Source organism: Chrysemys picta, chromosome 1, assembly GCF_011386835.1.
Source record: "Chrysemys picta bellii isolate R12L10 chromosome 1, ASM1138683v2, whole genome shotgun sequence".
Lineage (NCBI taxonomy): Eukaryota > Metazoa > Chordata > Testudines > Emydidae > Chrysemys > Chrysemys picta.
The window spans coordinates 161,419,105-161,446,378 of NC_088791.1; the positions used below are offsets into that span (position 1 = coordinate 161,419,105).

At 43.2% G+C, this 27,274-nt stretch overlaps 1 protein-coding gene across 50 annotated transcripts in view; it reads left to right on the plus strand.

Annotated features, from left to right (window-relative positions):
* Positions 1 to 27,274, plus strand: part of BBX (BBX high mobility group box domain containing) — a 201,401-nt gene that overhangs the window by 152,692 nt on the left and 21,435 nt on the right. For 44 of the 50 annotated variants that reach the window (XM_065574298.1, XM_065574435.1, XM_065574287.1 and 41 more), the window contains 4 exons: positions 1,126 to 2,056; positions 3,066 to 3,204; positions 8,051 to 8,199; positions 17,219 to 17,308. In XM_065574298.1, the coding sequence (XP_065430370.1) occupies positions 1,126 to 2,056; positions 3,066 to 3,204; positions 8,051 to 8,199; positions 17,219 to 17,308 (1,309 nt within the window). The remainder of the gene's footprint in view (positions 1 to 1,125; positions 2,057 to 3,065; positions 3,205 to 8,050; positions 8,200 to 17,218; positions 17,309 to 27,274) is intronic. The other 6 variants (XM_065574488.1, XM_065574496.1, XM_065574502.1 and 3 more) reach the window with 1 other exon arrangement.

Consider the following 27,274-nt stretch of genomic DNA (forward strand, 5'->3'; position numbering starts at 1 on the left):
CTAGGTATGGAGACTTCTAGGCCAATGGCTAAAATCCAGCCCAGGTCAGTAGTGATTACCTTCAAGTGGTTCTTTTGGTGACCTCTGTTGAAGGAGTTGGTGGTCATTTGTTTGTATGTTTTGGTTTGATTTGTGTTTCTCTTCAAGTTTTGGACATCTTCCCAGAGGAAGTTGGTCTGACACTTGTGGTTACCCCTGTTAGCGGCCTTAGCCCAGAAGCCAAGGCATGGAAACTGTGAAATACCCTGTCAGGTCCTGCACTGATCACTTTGTCACTGCTGAGGACCAATGGGAGAACAGTTAAGAGAAGCTTGCACTTAATGCGTCCTTTACAGTAGCTGTTCTGTGGGTCGATAGAGGGATTCAGTCTCCATTACTGGTATCACAGGAAGGTTGGCTCCGAGGTAGGAACACTTTACATTTCTGTGTTGAAGAGGCTTGTGATTTGAGAGGATTTTTCTGTATTACGTAAGAGGAATGTAAAGATTTTGTTTTGGTTTTTTACTTTGTTTTGCCAATTGAATAAAGAAAAAATCATAGTATCAAGAATTGGTTCAATTCTTCATTCACTGACATTTTGAAAGTAGGAACCAGAATTAGAAGGAGGGGGTGGAATAGTTTGTAAGTTACCTGGCTTACTAATGGTGGGTTCTATTGAACTGTACCACTACATTTAGGTACTACACCTCTATCCCGATATAACATTGTCCTCGGGAGCCAAAAAATCTTACCGCGTTATAGGTGAAACCGCGTTATATCGAACTTGCTTTGATCCACAGGAGTGCGCAGCTCCGCCCCTCCCGGGGCGCTGCTTTACCGCGTTATATCCAAATTCGTGTTATATCAGGTCGCGTTATATCAGGGTAGAGGTGTATTTGTGTATTTTCAAAGGATGTCAAGGGCATCTACAGCCTGATTCAGGCGTCTTCCTCAAACCTGGAGATCATACAGCATACTATCCCGAATGGGGGGATGTTTAAAGTTCTGTCCGGAATGTGGGGAGCTGCTTTCCTAAATCAGAGCCTTAGATAAGTGCCCTTTTCTAGTATTTATGTAAATCAAAATAAATAAATTGAATGATCGGGGCATTTAATTGGTGGTGATTGGTTGTTTTAAACTTTTTAGATGTGCCTTGCATCAGAGGCGGTAAAAGTGAAAGAACCTGGGAAGGTGGAAGTGGAAACATCGGTGGATGTGAAAGCAGAAGCTCCAGAGGAAGTGAAGGTGAAAGAATTGGAGAAAGTGAACGTGAAAAACTCACAGGAAGTAAAAGTGGAAGAATCTGAGGTGGTGAAAAATCAAAATGACGAAAAGACAAAAACCGAAGAGTTGGAGAAAGTTACAAAATGCAGCCACTTTACTGATCCGGCAGCAGACAGCAGTACTTTAGAGATAAATAATAGTACCAGTGCAAAGGATCACACATGCCATTCTCAAGAGCTTTCACTTGCTGACTTTAATACCCTGGGGCTGACCAAACCAGAAAAGATCAAAAAGAAAAAGAAAAAAAATAAGCTGGACCAGCACACAAACGAAAAATCGATGCCCAAGAAGGCTTGTAAAAAGAGGCAGTCCTCTGAGTCGGACATTGAAAGCGTCATTTATACTATCGAAGCAGTTGCAAAAGGCGACTGGGGCGCCGAGAGACTCGTCGAAATCCCCCGGAAGAAGGTCCGCCCTGCCTCAAACATGAAGGGAAGTGTGTTGGACACAAAGTCACCAAAGAAAAAAGTGAAATCAAAAGAGAAGAGAGCATCAAAGGAGAAATCCTCGGAGACCACCAAAGAATCAAAGCCTCCCGACTTTCTTAGCATTACAGCCAATACGGAGGCGCCTTGTGAGGTACCTGACAACATAAAAGCAGAACCATTGACCCCAACAGAGGATGTGGTACCACACAGTTTACCTGGACAGGTCAAAACAGCAGACAGTGACTGTAATAAAAAGATTGAACCCTGTGGCTCCAGGAAATCAGAGCGATCTTGCAAAGGTGCTCTTTATAAGACTCTGGTGTCAGAGGGCATGCTCACGTCCCTGCGTGCCAATGTGGACAGAGGTAGGTGATTTTTGCTATTTATTTACAGAGGAAGAGAAAAAGAAATCAAAAGGTCTTATATTATGTTTGAACAGCATCTCTCTCGGTCTGCCATGAATCAGGTGCGGACTTGTAACGCAACCAGTGATTTATTTGGTTCAATTAGTAGACATATTTCCCTCCCCTTTACTGCATATCTGATTGCAAAATATAGTCTTTAAAGCACATTTCACTTTAAAAATACATGTGTTAACAGACCAATCTGCTGGTTTGTGCAGGGCTTGCATTTTTATGTAACCCTGACCAGCTACATTGGAGCATTAGTTGCCTATATGAAGAAATGCTGTTGGTCTCTAGACATAGCTCTGAATCCTTGAAGAGGTAGATGCGTCTCAAACTCCTTTCTGGTGTGCATTCTGGTCTCCAGATAAGGTACACAACCAGAATAATAGAGAAGGGATCTAGAAACAGTATGGAGTTCATTCATTCAGGATAGACGTAGGGAGATTTCCAAATTTAGCATCTCTGTTGTTAAAAGTGGATGATGATAATCAGTGAGAGAACCTTGAATTTGAATGGAAAGATGAATTTGGGTTTAAAATATGTGGTGTACCTTTTCAGTAGGATGCATTTAAAAGCATTTCTCTGAGCAGCAAATCGAAGATGATAATCTGAACAGCCAAATTGAAGAGAGAACCCTTGAGGTTACTTTTGCTTTAGATTAAATCTGTGAAACCTTTTCTCATTCATTATACCTCTGCAGATCCTCACTGTAGGGGTCCTGCAGTTTAGCAGGTTCCAAACGTGGGATCTTTTTAGGTAGTAAATATGGGTAAATTTGGTTGCTACTAGGTAACCTTCTTATCCCTTAGGAGCCCAAGTTGGCACAAAACTCATTTTAGAAACATGTGAAGAGTCGGTCAGCAGAAGTTGCACTGTTGAGTGACTCTTGATATACAGGGTCCTTGCAAGTCCAGTGCACTGTGACACAGACTCCATGATGAAAGTAAGAATCTTTTTCCTTTCCTAGGCAAACGAAGCTCAGGAAAAGGCAACTCCTCAGACCATGAAGGATGCTGGAATGAAGAAAACTGGGCCTTTTCCCAAAGTGGGATGAGTGGGAGTAAAAAGCTGAAAAAAACTAAGCCAAAGGAAGAATTTGTTCTGGGGTAAGTTGATGTAACTCACGTGAACAGAGTTTTGCACAAGCAGGATTTGTTTCCAATCTATTTTACGCTACATAGGAATGGATTTGGTTGTCATAGTAAAAGTAGATAACTGTACACATTCCACTTGAAAAAAAAGGATAATCTTGTATGTAGGGCACAGGACCGGGAACCAGACCTTCCTGTGTCCAGGTCTGGACTCTGATTTGGTTTAGCTTTAGGCAAGGCACAGAGATCAAAATTGTCAAAACGGACTCTGATTTTTCAGTGCCACGTTTCAGACACTTGGGGTCTGGTTGTTAAAGGTGCTGAGCACTCCCAACTGCAGTTAAAGCTAATGGGAACAGCTGTTGTTCGCCACCTCTGTAAGTTAGGCCCAAACTGTCTCAAGCTAGATACTCGCAATTAGAGAGCGTGTCTGAAACACTCGGTCCTCACCTCTCTGGGCTTGATTCTGTCGTCTCACTGATTATTAAACCAATCTAATTCCATTGTGATCACTCACGATTTACACTGATATAAATCAGAATCAAATAATTATTTCCATGTTTCTAAAAGAACAACAGTATTTACCTACCTAAGAGGTGATGTAGAGGGTTAATTTAATTTTCAAAGTACATTAGAAACATTATTTAAAGTTCTAGGTAGGCGCTTCATCAACTGGAAAAAGTGTTAATTTTTACCCCCCAAAAAGGAGATAATTTGACAGTGCTCCTTTCACTTATTTATTATTTCTATTCTCATAGCACCTAAGAGTCGTTATTTTCCTTTGTAACCATTGTTCTAATGCGGTGGAGTGAATAGGGTAAATGGGTAAATGGTTTTCAGTCAAGGAGGCAACTTCTTGACGGGGCGGCTCTGTTTTCTGCCGCCCCAAGCACAGCAGTCAGGCGGACTTCAACTGCGTGCATGCGGGCAGTCCGCGGTCACGCGGATTTGGCGGCATTTCTGCGGGTGATCTGCCGGTCCCGCGCCTTCGGCGTGCTTGCCACCGAAACCGTGGGACTGGCGGACCTCCCACAGGCACACCGCCGAAGGCCACCTGACTGCCGTCCTCACAGCGACCGGCAGGCCGCCCCCCGCGGCTTGCCGCCCCAGGCACGCGCTTGCTGCGCTGGTGCCTGGAGCCGCCCCTGCTACTTGAATAGGAGATAAGTAGGTTAAGGCAGTGGAATAAATCAGTAGAGAAATAATTATTAATTATTTTTAAAAATTAACGCTTTTGCAAATCTACACAGAAGTGGCTCTCAGGAATATGAATAGCAATTCTCCTCATAGCACTAACAGATTTACTTAACTTCAGTAATAGTGGTGAAAAATCTACTTAGCCATTCATAGTTTGCAAATCCTTGGATATTTCTAATTATCTGAATTCAGAGGAAATAAATTGGATTAAAGGGAATAGATTCTCTTCATATTTCAGGCTTAAAGTTTTAATCTGTTTCTTTTGTGTAGATTTATAGTAACATTTTTCATAACGTGGTGTATCTGAAATTTAGTGGTAATGCACTTATAGCAAGGACATTAAATATTGAAAATCTCCAGGTGGTGTTATTACCTGGAATACACTACGCAAAGTAACGCTGCACTTTTATTATTCTCGGTACGTAATGTACTCGTCGGTGATATGGAGATTTTGTAAAGATCTTCTTGTACTACACAATGTTCCATCAAAAAGTTAACCAGCTTTTCATTTATTTAATTACATTAAAACATTAGGTCAGTTTGAGAAGATGATGAATTCCACAGCTCATCAACTAATCTAAAAAATTTAGATGCAAATAATTTATTCAGGGTTTGCCAGTTAACAGTTTTGAATAATGTATTTGACAAATATTGTGCTACCATCTGTACAACTGATTAGATAGTGAAGATATGTATGCGAGGATAACGTATTTCCTCTCTCACCAGTGTTATTCATTACTATTATTCAACCAGTTCTAATAGAAGAAACCTTTATAATACATGAATTTAACATTTTTACTAAAAGTTCAAGAAACGATGGGCATGTCTCCACCACAGCGGCACACCTGTGGTGCTGCACCTCTACCACTGTCGCTCTGTGGTGTAGTTGCTTCCTACGTTGACTGAAGGGGTTTTTCTGTCGATGTAATTAGTGCACCTCTCTGAGAGACGGTAGCTAGGTTGAGGAAAGAATCCTTCCACTGACCTAGCTGTCTCTACACTCGGGGTTAGGTCAACCTAACTACGATGCTCAGGGTGCAAAATTTTTCACAGCCCTGAATAGCATAGCTAGGTCAATCTGATTTTTAAGTGTAGATCAGACCTCTATATTAAACATCCCTCTTTAAGGCTCTGCATAATCTTTTCCCCACCTACATCTCTCCTCTTATTTCCTCCCCCGCCACAAGCACACCTTGTTCCTCCCACCCCTCTCACCTTGCAGCTTCCTTCTTCTCCCAGACTCAGATTTGGTACGTTCTCTTGCATTACTTGCCCATTACCATGGGAACAATCTCCCTCTTCTTGTCTGCCAGGTATCCTCTGCCTTCTTCATATTCATCCTTTTAAAAATCTACTACTTCCAGGTATAGGGTGGCCAGGTGCCTGGTTTTTTGACCGGAAAGTGCAGTCGAAAAGGGGACCTGACAGTGTCAGATCTACTGACCAGACACTCAAAGTCTGGTTACTGCGGGTGGGGGAGGCAGGGAGGCACTGAGTCATCACCTGCACCATCCCCTACTTAGCTGGGGCCACCTCCTACCTGTGTCAGGTGGCTGCAACTCCCAGCCCCTGCTCCGCAGGTGAGTCCCTCCTGATCCAGGCAGAGGTGGGAGAAAGAGGGGACGAGCAACAGGGGGCAGCAGGGAAAGAGGAGCGAACGGGGGGCTTCAGGGGGAAGTGTCCAGTTTTTAAATATTACAAAGTTGGCAACCCTATTCAGGTATCCTCCCTACCGCCTCCTCCACTGGCAACTCCCTAGTGTTACATGCCATGTTTGTCTTGTCTGTCTTAGCTCCTGTCCTGTCATGAGCTCTGCAGAGGTAGACCCAGGCACTGTACCAGTGCAGGGGTCTGCCTATGTGAATGTCATTACGGGATCGGGGCCTTCGGTTGCAAACTCCTCATTGTCTGCTGGTCTTTCATAGCAAAGAGAATTAGAGAGAGCTAGGAAAACTCAGACTTCTCATGTCAGCACCAATTTATTGATTTGTTATTAAAAACCACACAAGCTCAGAGAACATATGTGCAGGAGCTCTAGTCAACCGAACAACAGATACGTTTACAAGCAATTAAAGTATCATGCAGTTGGCTCTGTGTAATAAAATAATTAATATATCACCAGATAAATGCAGCAGCCAATCCAATCCTGCTGCATCCCTAGCCCCATGCCCTCAGTTCTTCCCAGACACCCTATTGAAGAGCTATGTATATTAAGAACACCTCTACCCCGATATAATGCGACCCGATATAACATGAATTCGGATATAACGCGGTAAAGCAGTGCTCCGGGGGGCGGGGGGCGAACTCCGGTGGATCAAAGCAAGTTCGATATAACGCCGTTTCACCTATAACGCGATATGATTTTTTGGCTCCCGAGGACAGCGTTATATCAAGGTAGAGGTGTAGTTTGGTTGGTTGTTTATTGCTTGCTTGGCTTTTGTAAATTGTTTTTCTTATAGTTTTGGCGGGGGCAGGGCCGGCTCCAGGCACCAGCCCACAAAGCTTGTGCTTGGGGCGGCACCTGGAGGGGGGCGGCGCGGTGCTCCGGCCGCCGGGGAGAGCGGAGCCCCGGCTGGGCTCTCCGGCCTCCCCCCGGCCCTCTGGCCGCCGGGGAGAGCGGAGCCCCGGCCGGCACTCTGCCCTCCCCCCGGCACTCTGGCCATAGGGGAGAGCGGACCTGCAGCGGGCTCTCCGCCCTCCCCCCAGCGCTCTGGCCATAGGGGAGAGCGGAGCCGCGGCAGGCTCTCCGCCCTCCTCCCGGCGCTCTGGCCGCCACTCCGCCCTCCCCCTGGCGCTCTGGCTGCCGGGGAGAGCGGAGCCGCGGCGGGCTTGCCGCCCTCCCCCCGGCGCTCTGGCCGCTGGGGAGAGTGGAGCCTCGGCAGGCTTTCCGCCCTCCACCCGGTGCTCTGGCCGCCACTCCGCCCTCCTCCCGGCGCTCTGGCCACCGGGGAGAGCGGAGCCGTGGCGGGCTCTCCGCCCTCTTCCCGGCGCTCTGGCCGCCAGGGAGAGTGGAGCCCCGGCCGGGCTCTCCGCCCTCCTCCCGGGGCTCCGGCCGCCAGCGGAGCCGCGGCAGGCTCGCCGCCCTCTCCCCGGGGCTCTGGCCGGTCGGGGAGAGCGGCCTGCGGCTGGGCTCGGTGCCCTCCCCTGCCGCGCTGGGGGGGGAGGGCGGCGGGAGGCTTTTTTGCCTGGGGCGGCAAAAAAGCCAGAGCCGGCCCTGGGCGGGGGGGAAGGGGTTTTGTGTGTGTGTGTGTGTGTGTGTGTGTGTGTGTGTGTGTGTGTGTGTGTGAAACCAATTAGAGCTTTAACATAAAGGCGCCCTTTATAAATAAAAAGGAGCAAATCTTTAAAAAAAAATAAGTTGGCTTTTTCAGAAAACCTCTTTGTTCATAATCTAGTATTATTTACTCATTGATATTGGTGCCACTCTTTTTCAGTGTTTCTTTGTCCTCCTTTTCTGATTGATTAATCTCCCTCACGTGACAGATCAGGATTGAATGCCAAACACAATCATTCAATTTTTTAAAAAGTGTATATATAAAATGACCTAACTGTGATGAGTTCAGGTATAAAAGTACCACTGAACCTTACCGACCCAGAACCTGTTTTAAACTTTATCTGTGTGAACCATGTGATTGACTTTGGTTTTTTCCCTTCCTTTCTTTAGTTTAGCAAAATTGGAAGAAGAATTTGAAAAAAAATTCAACAGCCTCCCTCAGTACAGTCCCATTACGTTTGACCGGAAAAGCGTATCTGTTCCAAGGAAAAAGAAGAAGGTTGGAAGCTGTCCAGCAGAACAACCAAAATCCAACAAAGGTAAGGTGCTTTCTGAGGTACATTCGTAATGCATAATAGCTGCTGTGCTGGGTTCAGGAGTTATTTTCTTACCTCAGCATGCTTGCCTACATGTGAGGAATGTGGAGTCAGTGTTGCTTTCTTCATTGTGACAAAGTTGGTTATCACCAGGACTTTCACAAATTTTGTTTTTCCTTTTTCCCTTTTATTCATTGATTTAACATATTCTCACTCTGGAAATAAAACATTTCTGCAGTAATGCCTCCGTTCTAAACCCTTGTAAGTCCAGTACTCAGTCTCTCATGAGCAGAAACTTCCAATTGTGTCATGTGTGCATGGTTTGTGTAGTGTGGGTGAGTATCCATTAGGCCTAATTCTTTGAGCCTGTGGTACTATATGTGAATATAAATGCATCAGGAAAGGAGGAATGATTACCTGTAATTCTGTTGTTCTGAAGAGCTGAGGCAACAAGATGCTGAATACACCGATAAAATGAGAATAACTCTTACTGCCTGATCACTGTGTTGATGGCACTAACTGACTACTTTTGCAGATCTAAATACCTTATTCAGACATACGTAGTTTTGTGCTGTTTGTCTGAATCGCGAGCAACCAAATTACAATACATGGAACAGAACTGTTTGTGATGTTGTTTATACAGTGTGCCCAATATACTATTGATTTTGTATTTATGCAAGTAGGGAGGGGCTGAGCAGGTTCTGGCAAAATTAGCCATTGTCCATAATATTTACTGAGGCCTGATCGTTGCTAATTGCAACTCTATAGTTTGTATCTGAGAAATCTACAAGCCAGCCCAGAACAAATGAACCAATTCTACAGCTCAGTAATCTGGTGGTTTATTAGGCAGCACGTTTTGGGAGCCAACTGCTAATTGATGGTAATCAGCAGTAACTTCCCTGATTTCTAGCAACAGCACACACTGTTTAGTGCTTTATTGACATACTCATTTGTCTGGATATCGTGGGATATGTTCCATAGTCAGATAGTGAAAAGTTGAATTCTGCCGTTGGCTTTGTTAGTAAGTTGGTCTCATTCTCATCTCTATTTTTGCAAAGCACATTTGAATTTGAATTTTTCCAGTTTCTTGTCTTAAGAGAAGGCCAGCAATACAATTGCAGATATGTAACAGGTCAGGTATGAGTAGTGCTGGCAGAGTCCTCTGGGTAAGATTATGCAGCACTTGCCTATCCCATGGGTACATTTACACTTCCAGCTAGTGGTGTGATTCATAGCTTGAGGAGACAAACTCATGCAAGCACCAGTCGAGCTAGTGTGCTAAAAATAGAGCACGGGAGGCGAACTAGTTGCTCCAAGTACGTGCCTAGGTTCTCAAATGGGTATGTACTATAGCTAGCTTTATTTTTATTGGATGTGTCTCTTTGAGCTGGATATCACACCCCGAGCTCAAAGTGTAGACATACTTTGTGTCTGGCCAAGCCACAACTAACAGTTCCTCATTTCCATGAATACTAAATTCACTTGCAGCTATTGAGTGAGATTCTCAGCTGGGATAAGTCAGCACAGCTCCATTGTGGGCTGGCACTGAGATACCAAGAGGTAGAGCTGGTAAAAAAATTTCTGTCAAAGCAATAATTCCATTGAAAAACGTCAATTCAACAAAATCAAAACCCAGGAACATGTTGATTTTGACATAATTTTGTCTGAGGGGGAAATAGTTGAAGGGAAGCATTTCGGCAGGGGAATGGAACACTTAGATAGTTAGTTTGTTTTCAGATTTGTATATTTAAAATTTATATACAATTAAAAGATATATAGATAGATAGATAAAAAAGTCTCAAAATTAAAACGTTTGATCTGAAACAAAAAAAAATTCAGAAATTTCATTTCGTGGGAAATTTCAAACTTTTCACATTTCATTCCAATTCAGAACAACAACAACAAAAACGTGAAATGTTGCAAGTTCCCAAGGAATGGAAATTTCTAATTTCAGTCACCTCTTCTAAGCAGTGATTGTGCTGCCAACGAATGTATCAGATCAACAGAGATGAGTAGTTCAAGTGTTGACCACACTGGCTGGAAGTGGACTCTGGGATACTGCAGATCATGTGAGGCAGGGATAAGAAGCAACCCGGACCCAACCATGTGCAAGAGAATTTTAACAGTGTAAAAGATATCTGCCCCACCATGGCTAACTTCGTTAAGCTGGATCCCAAACTTATCCTGAGATGTAGTGAGGATATTGCCAGGAGTAGTGGCAGACTCTGGAGCCTAGACCCACTGTGGGCTTTCCAAGCTTGCCTTTACATTAACAGCTGACCAGATAGATGACCTGCTATATAGACTGTTACGTCTACAAAGATTGCTATCGAATATTGACCTGAAAAACTGTCAGATGTGCATGTCTGTGAAGCGGGCCCATGTGCATGCTGCTAATAAAGAAGCACATTAAGTGCAGCACGTATAGTGAAAAGTCTTACGAAAATTATAGAGAGAGTTCTGAGGGGTACTTTTTGCCTGTGTTGGAACTCAAGCATTTTTCAAATGAATCGGAGAGGCAGTATGGGTAGAGTCCAGTGGTTTTCCTCCAAGGGTACGCATACCCTGGGGGTACAGAGAGGTCTTCCAGGTGGTACATCAACTCATCTAGATATTTGCCCAGTTTTATAACAGGCTACAGAAAAAGCTCTAGCAAAGTCAGTACCGACTAAAATTTCATACAGACAATGACTTGTTTATACTGCTCTATATACTATACACTGAAATGTAAATACAATATTTATATTCCAATTGATTTATTTTATAAGTATATGGTAAAAATAAGAAAGTAAGCCATTTGTCAGTAACACTTTTGTATGTTTGTCTGATTTTGTAAGCACATCGTTTTTAAGTGAGGTGTAACTTGGGGGTACGCAAGAGAAATCAGACTCCTGAAAGGGGTACAGTCGTCTGGAAGGGTTGAGAGCCACTGGGCAAGTGGATATGGCACTGGATTGGGACTTAGGAGACCTAGAGTCTATTCTTGCCTCTGCCACTGACCGACTATGTGCAGCTGTCTTCACTTCTCTGTACCTCTGGTTCTCCTTCCACCCTCTGTCTGTCTTGTCATTATAGACCCTTCATCAGATCCGGGACTGTTGCTTACTGTGTGTTAGTACAGTACCCAGCACAATGGGGCTCCAGTCTTAGTTGAGGACTCTAGGTCTGACTGTGATACACATGAGAAGTAATAATGATTGCATGGCGACAGGGCTGTCCTTAGGAATTATGGGTGCCCTATGCAGTATTATTAAACCGGTGCCCCTATGCCCGACGGCAGCCCGGGCTCGCATGTGTATTTTAGATAAGGGTGGTCTTTTGAAGGATTTATTTAAAAAACTATATGTCTGAAGATCCAAGCATTTAAGGCTAAAGATGAATACTCAAATTGTGCATCTAAAAATCTATGCAAGGATTTTTTAGAGATGTGATTTTTATAATCTTCAGCAACACACTAGTGAAATATTTTTAAAGCAAATTTTAAACTAAGGTCCTGTAGATTAACATGTTCTGAGTAAATATTAATAGTAATGCACAACTGATTTTGGTCAGTAAATTCAGAAACTGACAGTATATACCTGGTGGCCACTAAGACCCAGTGGTGCACCAAATTTTTGGGTGCCCTACACAACCGTGTATGCTGCGTATGCCTAAGGACGGCATGTAGGCCAGAGAAAACTTGTTTAAGAACATACTATCTTTCTCCTGGACAAATGTCTACAGATTTGTAGCACATACAATAGACTTCCCATGTATTCTTAGTGCCCAGTAGTTCGAGAAGCTTTCACCGTATCAGATCAGTGCTCCATAAACTGCCATTAAAAATTTAGTAAGTAGGCTTCAATGTGACAGAATATTTTCCAGGGTGCCAGGACATGACAGATTGAGAGGTTGTATGTCATTTTTTCTTAAGTAAATTTTTTTTTAAAAGTAACTGTTTCTTAATCATGTCTTAAATACTTAAGAAATCACATACATTGCTTGTTTCAGTTGAAGACAATGGTGTTACATCAGTTTGTATTGTTGTAAAGCCGTTAACTTCAAATGGAGTTTGATTTATAACAATCTAAACAAGAGGCAGTTCAGGCCTGATCCGTTGAATAATCAAAACAAGCAGGATAAGCAGGGCATTCAGCACATCAGTCAAATTAGCTTTTTCCCCCAATCACTTTCTTTCATTTGCCCCAAAGTGCCAATCCCTAATGAGCTGGTGCCTTTTCTGCCTGGTGTGACACCCCTCCAGCTCTGCAATTTAACTACACCCACCCACTGAAAGACACCGGAGCAGGAAAGCTATATGTATGGGTAAGGTACCTCTGAACTTTCTCCCTTAAAAAGCAGTTTCCTAAAATATGTTTAGGGACAGATTTTCAAAAGTATTCCACGTTGGTCTACTTCTGTTCTAGTTGATGTCAGTGGGAGATTTTACTTCAAAGGGAACGGAGTTAGTTTTGAAAATCTCACCCTAAATATTTTTGTTTCATACATATCAACGGTATAATAAAACTGCTGAGAACTGGAGGAAAGAGACAGGCTTAACCCATACAGACAGCATCCTGCTCCAGAATTCATCACTCGTGATTGACGTCTTTAGCAGAACGTACACTGGGGCATCGTATCAAGCAGAAGCCATTGACCTACAATGGGTTGCCAATTTACATATCTACAGAAATGTAGGGCAAAATCTGTAGTTATCATTTCTCTTTTGAACTATGAAAAATGATTTTTATGTGCCAAATAACCCAACTTACTTGTTGAGGGGCATTGAAGAGTGGCAATTCAATATATTTTCATTTGAGACAGGGATTGTCTTTTATTCTGTTTGCACAGCGCCTAGCTCCAGGGGGCTCTGATCTCAGCTGAGGCCTCTCGGCATTTCCAGAGTACAATCAAGAAATAGCACCATAAAGTTATTGCTCCTTTGGAGCATTGCTTTCATGGAGCCACAGTCTTTCGCTTGCTTTTTAGCTGCTCGGCACTAAGTCTACCTTGCGATCATGTGCTGCTATCCATGCGCCAAATGGTTCACAGACAACGCCTTTAAAAACAGCACTTGAGTTCTGAATCTCCAAAGATAGCTGGGAATGGAGAGAGAATAGATTGGTAAGTGTAGAGACAAATATTTGGAGAACTCCAATTATTCTGCACAGCTCTGGCACTCTTGGCGTTTAGCTCACAGTAAGTAGCCCTCCCCAAAGCAGGGCTGAAGCAAGTTGCAATTAAACTGGACAGTAATGCAGCTCAGTGAAAATGGGTATCTGAACTGAGCTCCTGGAATCTGCCTTACAAATGTCTGAGATGGGAGCTTTGCTGCGGGAAACCTTAGAGACTCTATTAGCACTAGTAAAACGAGACCGGAGACTTAATAGGACGAGTACATATGCCTCGTTTGTTGGAATACACTGTGCTAGCCATTTGATCCATTCTTCTGATATATATATATATATATTTATATTTTTATATTTTTTTTGGAGGAGGATTTTTTTTAAATCCACCCATGAAATTTTGAACAAGTGTTGCTAGAGTTAGTCACGCACAGTCTGTTCATTTTGTTGCTTGCTACTTTACTCCAGCTGCTTCTAGCTAATTCTCACTAATCCCTGAGTGGCGCATATTCCTTCTGATATCAGGGAGCGTACTGGACAGACCGAGAAGTAAACTACAAGCAGTTCCCATATGGTAGCAACTGCTGCAACATTAAAAACCCAAGAAAAATGGAGTATTATGTTAACTGCTGAGAAATATCTGCAGGGAAAGGATTTACTTTAAAACCAAGAAGGCATTACAAAAATGACAAGTAAACCATTGTAGCCCAGTAGTTCTCAAAAGTTTTTCTTGTATAAAATCATTTCAAGACAAGCAAGCTTTTAAGGTTTGCTTTTTCAACCTTACATTTTTTGTGAATTTAGTGCTGGTGGATGGAGTTGGGTTGACCTCCCTAGAGACTTAACATCTCTCTCCATGGAGCAAGCAGCAGCTGTGTAACCTTCCCTGGCCAGGGAGTCTGCACTTTGACCGAGAAGGACAGCTTGTAAGAGTGAAAGATTCTTTGATCTCCATGACTGGCTCGTTCCTTGGCCTCTACTGATACTGATAACAGGGGTGACACTTGCACCCTGAGGTCTGGACCTGGTATCATCATCTTAGTATTTCTTCCTTGCATGTTTGTGTGTTTCAATCCAAGAGCTTTGGTTCTTAGACTCATTGAATCTTAGAAATGTAGGACTGGAAGGGACCTCAATAAGTCATCTAGTCCATTCCCCTGCACTAAGGCAGGACTAAGTATGATCAAGACCATCCCTGACAAGTGTTTGTCTAACCTATTCTTAAAAACCTCCAATGATGGAGATTCCACAACCTCCCTAGGTAATTGTCAATCCCATGCTAATATACTCACCTGCAATACAAACTGCATCTGTAATTAGCCCATCAACCAACTAAATAGATTAACATGAAGAAGGAATTTTTCATAGAATCAAAACTTTCTGACTGTTGGGCCAAAGTTTGGGACTGTATGTCACAAAAATTACCTGCTTTCGCTTTTGCTCCACTTCAGTCATTTGATACCCACTGAAGGATGTTCTAGTGACTATTTGGGAAAAATAAAACCCAGAATGAGGGGACAGAGAAGAGTTTCCTTTCCCTGTCACTGAAGTCCATGTCCTTGAGTTTCCATTTGAGAACAGAAATTTTCATGAAACCTCTACCCATTGAGGGGGTTGTTTCAATGTTTGGTTGTGCTGAGCTCTTTAGAAGGGATGGTAGAAAGAGGATCATAAACAAAACACATTCTTCATTCTGTGTAATATTTGTAAAGCCTATAACCTATTTCTGTGGCTTCCTTAGTCACTGCTTCTGTGCAGAATATCTGCTCCAGTGCTCAGCAATCTCTCTGACACTGCTGAGCTGTACTTTTCTATGCAGTGTTGGTATAAGATGCAGATTTAGAGTATAGTAGTATAAACCTCTGTACTATTTTATAATGAGAGGGATAGCTCAGTGGTTTGAGCATTGGCCTGCTAAACTCAGTGTTGTGAGTTCAATCCTTGAGGGGGCCATTTAGGGATCTGGGGCAACAATCTGTCAGGGGATTGGTCCTGCTTTGAGCAGGGGGTTGGACTAGATGACCTCCTGAGGTCCCTTCCAACCCTGATATTCCATGATTCTATGAATGTGCCATATATCCTGATAACCTCCTAACTGAAATCACCCCTTTGGTCATTCCAAATGCATTTTTTCCCCATCTTTTAGGGCTTGGCCCTTCATTGGGATCTGCTAGCATGGAGCCCTGCACCAATATTCAGACCTGCTTGGAGCCTTAGGGTGAAATCCTAACCCGACTGATGTCAATGGGATTTTTGCCATTGACTTCAGGGAGCCAGGATTTCAGCCCTCACCTTTCCCTCCGCCTGCCTGTGCTTTTCCAAGCCTGGCTTTGCTTAACCCGTCTCAACTTTTCTCGGCTGCTCATCAGCTCCACTCAGCTCTTTGTTGCTTTGGGTCGTGTCATCATTCTGAGGCTTTCTTCTACTCTCCTTGTCGCCGCTCTGCACTCTTCGGTGTATGTTAACTGCCATGAGTTTACACTTTTCTGTACAAACATGCGTGGATCGTGCTTACCTATGCACTCCTAATGCTCCTGGTCTTTCCCGCTCAGGGGATAAGGCGTAGGATGGCACGTGGTGGTGTTATACATGAAGGCAACTCTCTTAAAAGGACAAATATAAAATTCTGTAAAAGAAAATCAGGCCTTCAGGAAAATCAAAGGTTGAAACAATTCCGTGGTGCTGACTAAATCTATTTATGGTGTTACTTCTGCCCCTTTTAACCATTACAATAGATTAATAACAAGCCCAAGTACAGACAGCAGATTTGTCTGCTCTTTTTTTGTTGTTGGATATAAATAAACTTGTAGATAAGAATAGCGTTAACATTTTTGCTCACCTTAGAATAACTCCCATGTAACTCTGGCATCTGGCTTGCTGTGGTAAAAAATGCAAAGTGGGCCAAATTCTGTGCTCAGTAATATGAATGCAGCCATACGGACTGAAGAAGGATTGAACTTGTGTAACTAATTTGGCCTACTCTGTTGAAGTTATTTAACTTTTATCAACCAGTTATAATTAAATTAGTTCAGACTTGAGCTAAAATTACCCATGATGGGTACCAGCTGAGGACTGTCCTTTTTTTGCATAGTGCTATAACTTTTCAATTGTGACTTCTAACTACCATATCAAACTGAAAAAATTGACTGATGACAGGAACTTCCCAAACCAAAGTACATCAGCACCTTACAGTTTCCAAGTTTGTTGCTTGATTATACTGCTTTTATCTTTACATGTAGGTATGAGAATCTATATCTAGTCTGAATCTAGCATGAAGACTAGGTTCCCTGCTACTTTTTTGGAGGTAATGCTTTACAGTGCACTTTTGCTCTGAAAAGTGACTCCATAAAAATGGCATTGCAGTGGAGGAGTTACCTGTTTGTTGTGTCTTGGCCACTTTCATGTTATTTACCAGGCAGAAAGATGTTTTTCTAACTGCCAGTGCTCAAACTTCCCTGAGATATTTGTAGGTCAAGCAGTTCAGGCACCATCCTAAGTAATAAAGTTTCTGCAGTCAAAACTGAGGATGATGCGTGAGCCAGGAGAGACTCCAGTTCCCAGAGCTGCGTTAGCTCTGCAATTAGTAAAAACTTACCTTTGTCACCGAAACCAAAGAGCTCTGACTCTGGATATACACAGAGAGCAGATGTTTGGAGGGAAAAGGGGCTATTTTTACATAGTCAACTTTTCTTGTCATCCTCACTCTCTTAAACTAAACTGGTATCTCTCTTTCACGTTCGAGGAGAATGATCCAATGCCCGCTGAGGTCAATGGAAAGCTTCAATTAACTCCTGTGGGTGTTGGATCAGGCACTACATTGTAGTCATTAAAGGGGGAGTTATATTCGACATGCTATAATTGTTTTGTTGTATAAAAACTTCTAATTAAAAATATATTATTATTAATATTGTCTGTAGGTTCATTCCAGTCTCAGAAAAAGAACTTATTCCACAAAATTGTCAACAAATATAAGCACAAAAAGGAGAAGTTTAAGGTTCCGGAAAAAGGTACTGGTGCATTACTCAGTCAAGGCTTCTGGCCACCTTCTCTCTGAACTCAGTCTTGGGTAATGCTTCCATGCAGAGGATACTCAATTCTGTATCCCTTTCACTCTTTTGGCCCCTTACCTCACTTTCTGTCTGCTTCAACTTCACCAGCTTCTGGCTCTGGCAATATCTTCCTTCGTTTCAATATTTTTAAAAGCTGATTAATTGAAGACCTCCCCTAATGATCATTCCACCTCCTCTGCTTAAATCTCACCTTCCCCTCTACAACCAGGAGCTGAGTTGTTGAAATTGATCCTGAATTCCTTTCACCTACCTCAGCTTTCTAATGTTGGCTGCTTCTGTCTCCATCCCCCCTATAGCAGACACAGTCTTGAATACTCCTCTGTCAAAACTCTTCTATATTGTCTCATCTTATCACCTCTTGACTGGAGTAACACCTGCATTAATGATTTCCCTGTGTCTCAGTTCTACAAAATGTGACTTTTTTTCCACACCAGTACCCAGGAATATATCCCCCTCGCCAACCCTCCATCTTCAGAAATCTTTACTGGCTTCCTATTCTTTACAGAATCCAGTTGAAAATCACCTTCCTAGTCTTCAAGTTCCACTGTGGATTTGCCCCTCCCTTCACCCAGCCCCTCCAGCTCTCCAAAATCATTTCTGTCTCTGTTCTCTGGGTCTGATCCTGCATTTCCAGCACTCTCAAAACTCCCATGGGAATTTGCAAGTGAACAAGTTGTGCAGAATCAAAGTCCAAGCTGTTGACGAAGTTTTTCACTAGATTAAATTTTTTCCTCTTGTCTTCCCATACCCATTTGGTCTTTCACCAGTGGACCGGAGATTCTTCTCCCATATCGACCCTGCTGCATGGAGCAGCCTCTCTCCCTCTTTTTATTTAACTGACTCCTTGAATCTCTTCAGATGATCCCATTGCAAGACTCCCCCTCTCCTCTGGTCTGACTCCTAACCCTCTTTCTCAGATAATGCAATTTAAATCCTACTCCCCAACTCTCCCCATTTCCCTGTGCTTAATCCTTCTCCCTGGAGCTTGGCCATGGTGCCCCTCTTCATTCCCTGCCCTGTCACATCCACCGATGTTATTGTGCCTGTGTGCTGCATTGTGACCTGTGTGGCCTATTTGTACTATATTGGAATGCATAGACTGTACCCAGCTGTGAAGCATTCAGTGATAAAGAAATTTTGTGTGGTCAGTGGTATATAACAATATACTTACTTGCACAAGTATATGTTGTGGTGGTTGTTTACAAGAAGTAAGTACCTTTCTTAATGGCTGGATGTGAGACTGAGTATTGGTATAATATGTAGGTAGAGTTCTTACTGAGTACCTTTCAAATTACCATGCCTAAATTATGAATGAGTTGTATAGGTCATCTGCTAGGAAATATGTTTCTGTTTTGCTGAATCCTCATTAGAAAAAATAGGGGAACCATTGAATAAATATATGAGTTTAAAAAAAATATATATCTTCGTATCTACAACCGAAAAACAAAAAATCCTCCAAAGCTCAAAAGCACTTTGATTTTTAAAAAATTTCTGATACAAGGTGAAATACACATTGTAATAAAGGACTCGATCCTGCCAGCTGTTAAGCACTCTGGCCCCAGTCCAGGAAAACACATAAGCATGTGCTTAACAGTTAAGCATGTGAGTAGTCCCACTGCTTAAACATTAAGAATGTGCTTATGTGTTTTGCTGGACTGAGGCCAGATTGGTTAGCTCCATGCAGGGTTGCATCTTAAAGTAAGGAAAACTTGGAACTTCACAACATTGTTTATTTGTCATATAAAGGTCATCCGGGAAAGAACTGTGTGATTCTGTTATAGAAAGCTGCTGATATAAAGTACTGATTAGAATTCAGGACTGGGATTAAGAGGATCTAGATTCTGTGTCAAATTTTCAGAAGTGAGTTGGGCATTTTCGGATTCTAAGTCCCATTGACTTTCAATGAAACTCAGACCCTTAAGGGCCAGATTTACAAAGGTATTTAGGTACCCAAGATGGAGATAGGTGCCTAGTGGGATTTACGGAAGCACTAAGTGCGTAACGCCCATTGAAGTCACCTGCTTTTAGGGGATTTTGAAAATCCCACTAGGCACCTATTTGTAGCTTCAATCATCTAAATACCTTTGTAAATCTGGTCCCAAGTGCCTAAGTCACTTTTGCAAATGGAATTTAGGAGACTAAACCACTTAGACACTTTTGAAAATTTTATCTTCTATTTCCAACTCAGCCATTGGCTCACCGTGTGACTTTAGCCAAGTCATTCTGACTCTGTGCCTCAACTTCCTCATGTGCAAAATAAGAAAGAACTTTACCCACCTTTTGTAAAGTCTTTTGGAGATCTTTGGATGAACAGCTCAGCAGACTTAGGGCAGGTCTACACTAACCCCCCAATTCAAACTAAGGTACGCAACTTCAGCTACGTGAATAACGTAGCTGAAGTTCAAAGTACCTTAGTTCGAACTTACCTAACTACGGTCCAGACGCAGCAGGCAGGCTCTCCCGTTGACTTCGCGTACTCCTCTCGCCGAGCTGGAGTACCGCAGTCGACGGCGAGCACTTCCGGGTTCGACTTATCTCGTCCAGACAAGACGCGATAAGTCGAACCCAGAAGTTGGATTTGCATGCCGCCGAACTACCGGGTAAGTGTAGACCTACCCTTAGTCTTCTCTTATGTTTCTATCCGGAAATATTGGAATCCCAGCAGAAATGGAAATAGTTTGAGCAAAGAAACACACAAGAGCAGTACAGGCAGGGAGCAAATAATTGATGTCTTAATTTTGTGTGATTATGGGCACACTCTTAGCCCAGTCTACCCTGAGCTGCTTTTTAAAATGTCCTGCCATTGTAGTATCACCAGTTCTACTGGTGGGCGTTCTAGTGTAGACAGGCCTTTGGCAACCATTGGCATTTTTACCAGTGTCTCCTAGACATGCTCTGTACAGGAATAGACAATTCTTAAAAATCTGGCGCCTTGTCCAGTGGAAGTGCACTGGTACTATTGCAGTAGTGAGAAATGTTAAGCAAAAATTCAGTGTAGTTACAGCCCTGGGATAAAATGATGCCATCTCACCCATTCTATCCAGACCTTAATAGTAAAGGCTCCATGCATTCCTAGGCAAGCAGGGCCTAATTTTTTTCAGCAAGGCCCTGGATTCTGCATCGTTCTGGTGTAGCAAACTGGAAAATCTGTAGCAGCTTTAATTAAAAACCTCTTATTTTTTTAATGTAAATAATGAAATATTATAATGAGTAATTTCCCCTTGTGTTTAATTTGGTATGAAATGTTGTTAATTTGTGCTGGCCTCGTTTTCTGTGTCACAGATTTTTTGTATTGACAAATGCAACTGCATAAAAAAATGGAAATGGGGGAAACTGGATGTTTTGATAAGTGGATCAGGGACAGGTGGGGCTTTTGGCCATTGGGGAGGCATGGGAGGTAGTTTATGATTGTGGGATGATTGTGAGATATCACCTTCAGCTGGATGTTTCTGCTAAAAATAATAAGTCGTGAAAGAGTTAGCCATATTGAAATGTAAACGTTTGCCTTTAGGTTTTAGATTTAACATCCCGTGGAGATGAATGGAGCAGTTTACACCTCTCAGTGGAAAATGCTGCTTCATTTCACTCATCGTTCATGTTTTCAATGTTTTCTTGGCAACCATGAGAGCTAGAAAAGTGTGGATGTTTGTGTAATAGATGTTGTTTTGTTGTCGTGCAGTAGCTCCTGGGAGCACCAGTCATAGACCGGAACCCCGTTGTGCTAGGTGCTGTACAAACACAGAATAAAAAGACTGTCTAAATAAAAGACAAGAAAAAAGCATATAGATAGAGACAGGGGAGTACAAGGAAACAGTGAGACAGCATTGTGTAAATAGGATGGATACAAGGTGGGGGGGAAGTAGAACACAAGCAGAGTGAACAATGGAAGGGCAGCAAATGTACTGTTGATTCCTTTTATTTTATTTTGGGGTGAAGGGTTGGTTACTTAGAAGGGGATCAGCTAACTGGAAAGCAAACGGAAGGAAAAGGAATAAGAGGAACAGAATGAAGCTGATGAGAAGAGACTCCAGAGAGGGTGCAGAAGGGTTGGCACAAACAACCAATCCACACAGGACAGTGAAAGTCAGAGAACATACTAGTTTTCACTGTAGTGTTCAGAAGTTGGAAGGTTCCTGCATTTCCAGTCGCCCTTTCCTCCCCCCCCCCCCCCCCCCCGGTCATTACTTCCCCCCCCCCCCCCCCCCCGGTCATTCATGGAATTTGTCATGCCTCCCCTTTCATTACCTGTAATCTGAAACGGTTTGTTTTTTGGAAGGGCTCTACCCCGTAGCAGAACTGCGATCCCATTGCCGTAATAGTGGGAGCAGGATAAAAATTCAACAAACAATGCACAAGCAATTGAAGTGGGTATAGTGAGACGGGAATGGGGTTTAAAAAATAGTCCTCCTGTGCTGCAGACAACATGATCTCCCCGGCCGCTCAACTCTGAAGGCAGCACCACCGCCAGCAGCAGCGCAGAAGTAACTGTGGCAGTGCTGGCAGCGGCACTGCCTTCAGAGCTGGGTGGCCAGAGAGTGGTGGCTGCTGGCCGGGGCGTTCGTGTTTTTTGCAACACGGAAGGCCTTTCTTTTTTTTTTTATTATTATTATATATCATATATAAATATACAAAATACCCATTCTATTTTTATCCTGTTCCTGATATTATGGCAGTAGGTCCTGCAGGACCCCAGTTTCTTTGTGCCCCACTCCCAGAGAACCTCTTGCTCCTCCTCTCCCCCTCCCACTCCCTGCTCTATAACCCACATGGCCAGGGGGAGATTCTGCTTGGGGAGGGGGATGCAAGTGTGAATCCTGGAGCACAATTCTTCAGCAAGGATAAATTCCATGGCGAATTCTGCAGCTGTGGGATTGTGGGATGTATGGACTCTCTTTGCACTGGGCACTTATTTGGATTTTGTCTCATCATAGTCATGTTGTACACAGTATTGCTAATACAAGCTATTTCTTCTTTGGGTGTGAAAGATTTCTTTTTTAATTCCAATAAAACAGTGGTACTAAGTAATTGGAAGTGAGAAGGGGAGGATAATACCTCATCACCTTCCCAGCCACTATCAGCCAGCTGTGCTTTGTAGGCACAGTGGCAGAGGTGAGCTGTAAGGAGAGTACTTGTGGGGAAGGTAGGGATTACTCCCAACCACTGCACTGTAAAGGGGGTAGAGCTGGGCAACAAAATGGCAGATGAAAATCAATGTTGATAAATGCAAAGTAATGCACATTGGAAAACATAATCCCAACTATACATATAAAATGATGGGGTCTAAATTAAAAATGAGAGCTGTTACCTCTCAAGAAAGAGATCTTGGAGTCATTGTGGATAGTTCTCTGAAAACATCCACTCAATGTGCAGCAGCAGTCAAAAAAGCGAACAGAATGTTGGGAATCATTTGAAAAGGGATCGATAATAAGAGAAAATATCATAATTCTACTATATAAATCCATGGTACAACTACATCTTGAATACAGCGTGCAGATGTGGTCGCCCCATCTCAAAAAAGATATATTGGAATTGGGAAAGGTACAGAAAATGGCAACAAAAATGATTAGTGTTATGGAACAGCTTCCATATGAGGAGATTTAATAAGACTTTTCAGCTTAGAAAAGAGACGACTAAGGGGGGATATGATAGAGGTCTATAAAATCATGACTGGTGTGGAGAAAGTAAATAAGGAAGTGTTATTTACTTCTTCTCATAACACAAGTAGTAGGGGTTAACCAATGAAATTAATAGGCAGCAGGTTTAAAACAAACAAAAGTAAGTATTTCTTCACATAACACACAGTCAAGCTGTGGAACTCTTTGCAAGAGGATGTTGTGAAGGCCAAGACTATCACAGGGTTCAAAAAAGAGCTAGATAAGTTCATGGAGGATAGTCCATCAATGACTATTAGCCAGGCTGGGCAGGGATGGTATCCCTAGCCTCTGTTTGCCAGAAGCTGGGAATGGGCGACGGGATGGATCACTTGATGTTTACCTGTTCAGATTTGGATTGAACTGTATGGGGAGAGAATCGTGTACTTAGCCCTGTGCCTAAACTTTGCACAGTTTCTTAAGCCCAGACCTAAGTATGTTTTACTCTCTTTTGTTTAACCTTCACCTTTGCCTATTTTCTTATGGTTTTTAACCTCTTTCTAGTTCTTCCTCTGTTATAACCATTGCCTATTTCTCCTTTCTGGGTTTTTACTTTTTTAGTTCTTGGATTTTTTATTATTTTGTATTGTGAGAACTGAAGGGTTACTTTCAAGAGGAGCCCATCCTACATGGATCCTTAGTGGTTCTGATCCAAATTGTTTGAAAGCAATATGACTCGGTATATTTTTATACTTTTATTCAAGCTAACAATCAAAAATAAAATCAAGAAAACATAATGTTCAGATTAAACCACGACAAACTCCTCTAAACTAAGGATTAAACAATACAATTGTCAAAATAAGGTCAAATTAAGATCAAGTCACCAAATCCAAGTGTTAGCTACACTTTTGAATTCCAACTAAATCGTCAGATTAACACATAATCAGTCCTTATAAAGCACAAAATAGGACATCTCAAGAGGAGGCTGTCCATTCAGGGTATGTCTACACTGCACCTGGGAGCCAGCCTCCCAGCCCAAGTGGACAAACTTGTGTTAGTGGAGCGTGAGCTAGCGCATTAAAAATAGCTGTGTGGATCTTTCAGCTTGGGCTCTCAAGCCTTTGGAGTCAGTTATAAACCCTGGTTATGATTTTGCCCATGGCAGTGTAATCTGTTTATCTGGTTGAATATCTAAGTCAGCAGTTCTCAAACATTTTAATGGGGTCACCAAGGCTGGCTTAAACTGGCTGAGGCCTGGGGCCAAAGCCTGAGCCCCACCACCCAAAGTCAAAGCCTGAGGGTTTAAGCCCTGTGTGTTGGGACTCAGGTTACAGGCCCCCTGCCTGGGACTGAAGCCGTTGGGCTTCAGCTTTGGCCCTCTCCTCCTCCCGCCTGGGGCAGTGGGGCTCGGGTGGGCTCAGGCTTCGATTCCCCCCTCCTGGGGTCGTGTAGTAATTTTTATTGTCAGAAGGAGGTGGCGGTGCAATGAAGTTCGAGAACCCCTGATCTGAGTATTAAAGCCAAATTATTGTTACTCTTTTAAGTAGAGTCTTCAGACTCAGGTGGAACTTCCTCTTTAGATTTCACTAAATCTAAATTTACTAGATTCACTAGATTTCACTGTTGCATGTAGTGGTTGGTCTGCTTCCTGCTCCTCCCCCATCTCCTGCCCAGAGTTTAACACCACACTTCTGATGCATGGAGGCTAACAGCATCTAATAAGCAGAAGTGTTAGCTGAGAGCCTCTATATGCTTTTACCAATCTAGAAGCATGCATGCAGACCGAATTATTTTTAGGAGACCATATTTTACGGTGAACTAAATCTGGAGATTATTTCTTGGCATTTCCCCCGAGGACTTGAGAAGTGCTAATGCACACATGCATACAGTTTACACACCCTTAACTAATAAAAGAAAAATAAAGATATCTCCCACTTAAAGACAAAAACTGGTTGTAGCTAGATTGACCTAGTTACATTGCTCAGGGTAGTGAAAAATATTGTGTCCTATGTGATATAGTTAACCCCCACTGTAGACGTAGCTAGGTCAACGGAAGAATTCTGACGTCAATCTAGCTACCACCTCTCAGAGAGGTGGCTTAAGTACATAGATGGAAAATCCCCTTCTGTCTATGTAGAAAGTGTCTATATTACAACTCTTACGGAGGCACAGCTGCAGTACTATAACTGTGCTGCTGTAGCCGTCGTAACATAGTCTGTATTCAGGTATACACTATTTCTATCACGGCATTTTATTCCTTGTCTGATTTCTCTTTTAAGTGTTCACCTTTTAATCTGTCTTGTTTTTTTTCTTCCTTTTAACCATTGCCTTACTTGTGTATTTACTATTTTTAAAAGGCAACAATATTATCTATTGGGGTAGACAGCAAAGGGTAAGTGGGGAGAGTGGATTGAGAATGTGAGTCGGGAACTCCAGCGTTTTAATTGTGGCTTTGACTCCCTTACTCTCACTTTATGCAAGTCATTTAACTTATCTTTGCCTCCAGTTTCCCTATCTGTAAAGTGGGGATTATCCTTAGCCAGTCACAGAGGTGATTTGTTAATGCTTGTAACTCACTCTGAAGATAAAAAGCACTCTGAGTGCTAAGTATTATGTTAGTATCAGAGGGGTAGCCGTGTTAGTCTGAGTCTGTAAAAAGCAACAGAGGGTCCTGTGGCACCTTTAAGAATAACAGAAGTATTGGGAGCATAAGCTTTCGTGGATAAAAACCTCACTTCTTCAGATGCAAGTAATGGAAATCTCCAGAGGCAGGTATAAATCAGTATGGAGATAACAAGGTTAGTTCAATCAGGGAGGGTGAGGTGCTCTGCTAGCAGTTGAGGTGTGAACACCAAGGGAGGAGAAACTGCTTCTGTAGTTGGATAGCCATTCACAGTCTTTGTTTAATCCTGATCTGATGGTGTCAAATTTGCAAATGTTGTATTACTTCTATAGCAGACTACAACTCACAAAGTAGTCCTCATACAGCAAGCAGTTTCCATACTTTGCCAAACAAAGGAGTTTGGGGGAGTGGGGGTGAGTACATTGGTGACCACTTAGCCACTCCTAGTCTAGGGTCTTTTACATACTGGGTTAAATCCTATTTTCATTGATATCCGTGGTGCCAGGATTTCACCCACTGTTTGTGTCACAGTTCAGGGCAACAGCATCTGTACTCCCCCTCTATAGTCTAGCAAAGGCCCCCTAGGCTTCAAGTTGCCCTGGCCGTCGCCTCTCTTGAGTGGAAATGCATCTCTCACTCCCTTCTGACCAGGGCATTTCAGGCGGCACAGTCCCAGCCCTGAATATACAGTAAGAGACTCTGAAGAGAGAGTAAGCAGGTCTGCTTAGGCAGAGACTAATACCAGAGTAATTGTTCTGCGAGTGCTGGTCACTGTGTATTCCAGGGTGGGTACACATGCGCGCGCCATGTGCCTGGAACCAGAGAATTTTGAAAGCAGTGTCTGTTGGTCCACACACATTCCCTGGCTCACCTCGTGCCTCTGACCGAGGAGACAAATGACCCAACCACTTCTCCGGTTCCTTCTCACCGCCGTGTGGTCCGGGTCAGAACCTCCAGTTTCCAAAGCTTCAGCTTTCTCCGTTATCTGTGAATATATTTAGAGATCTGTAAATAGGTATTTTTAATCTGCTAGTTTTAGTTTTTTATGAGTAGTAAGTCTCCCAGACCTGGAGAAGCCCCCTTCTGTCTTCCCCCCCCCACCCCGCCCCCATCCCACTGGATCCCTGGATACTGGAATTTTGCCCAGGACTCCAGGCTTCAAAATTAGTGCTTCCTACCTGCACGCCTTCTTAGTCAGCTTGTCCTGCATCAAAGAAGCCTACATCGTGGAGAGATGCAGAATCTCCCACTCATTCCCCAGCCGTACCCAGGAAGGACAAGAACTTAGCTTTAGAAAGCACCTACTGGAAAAGCCCATGAGGCCGCAATCAGACCCAGGCCTGGGTACACCCTCTTCCCCCCCTACCCCCATACATCAGCCTAACTCAGCAAGGAATGCGCCTCCTGCCAGGAGGTCCGACTCAGGAGCGAGAGAGTCTGCCCTCACAGTTCCCTCTGTGGGGTCTTATCTGGAGAGCAGGGAGCATTCTCATAAGCAAGAGACTGTCTTCCTCCAAATCCACTTTGAAGATGTAGGATCCAGCCCCGCCTAAACCGAGCAAGTCTATAAATTCAGCCCAAGAGAACTTAGTATAGCCTAGGTTTCAGAGGCATGACAAGAAAGCCCACAAGTCTAGGACTCCATTGGCACCAGATCTGATTCAGTGGTACCAGTGCCTCCGGTACCCG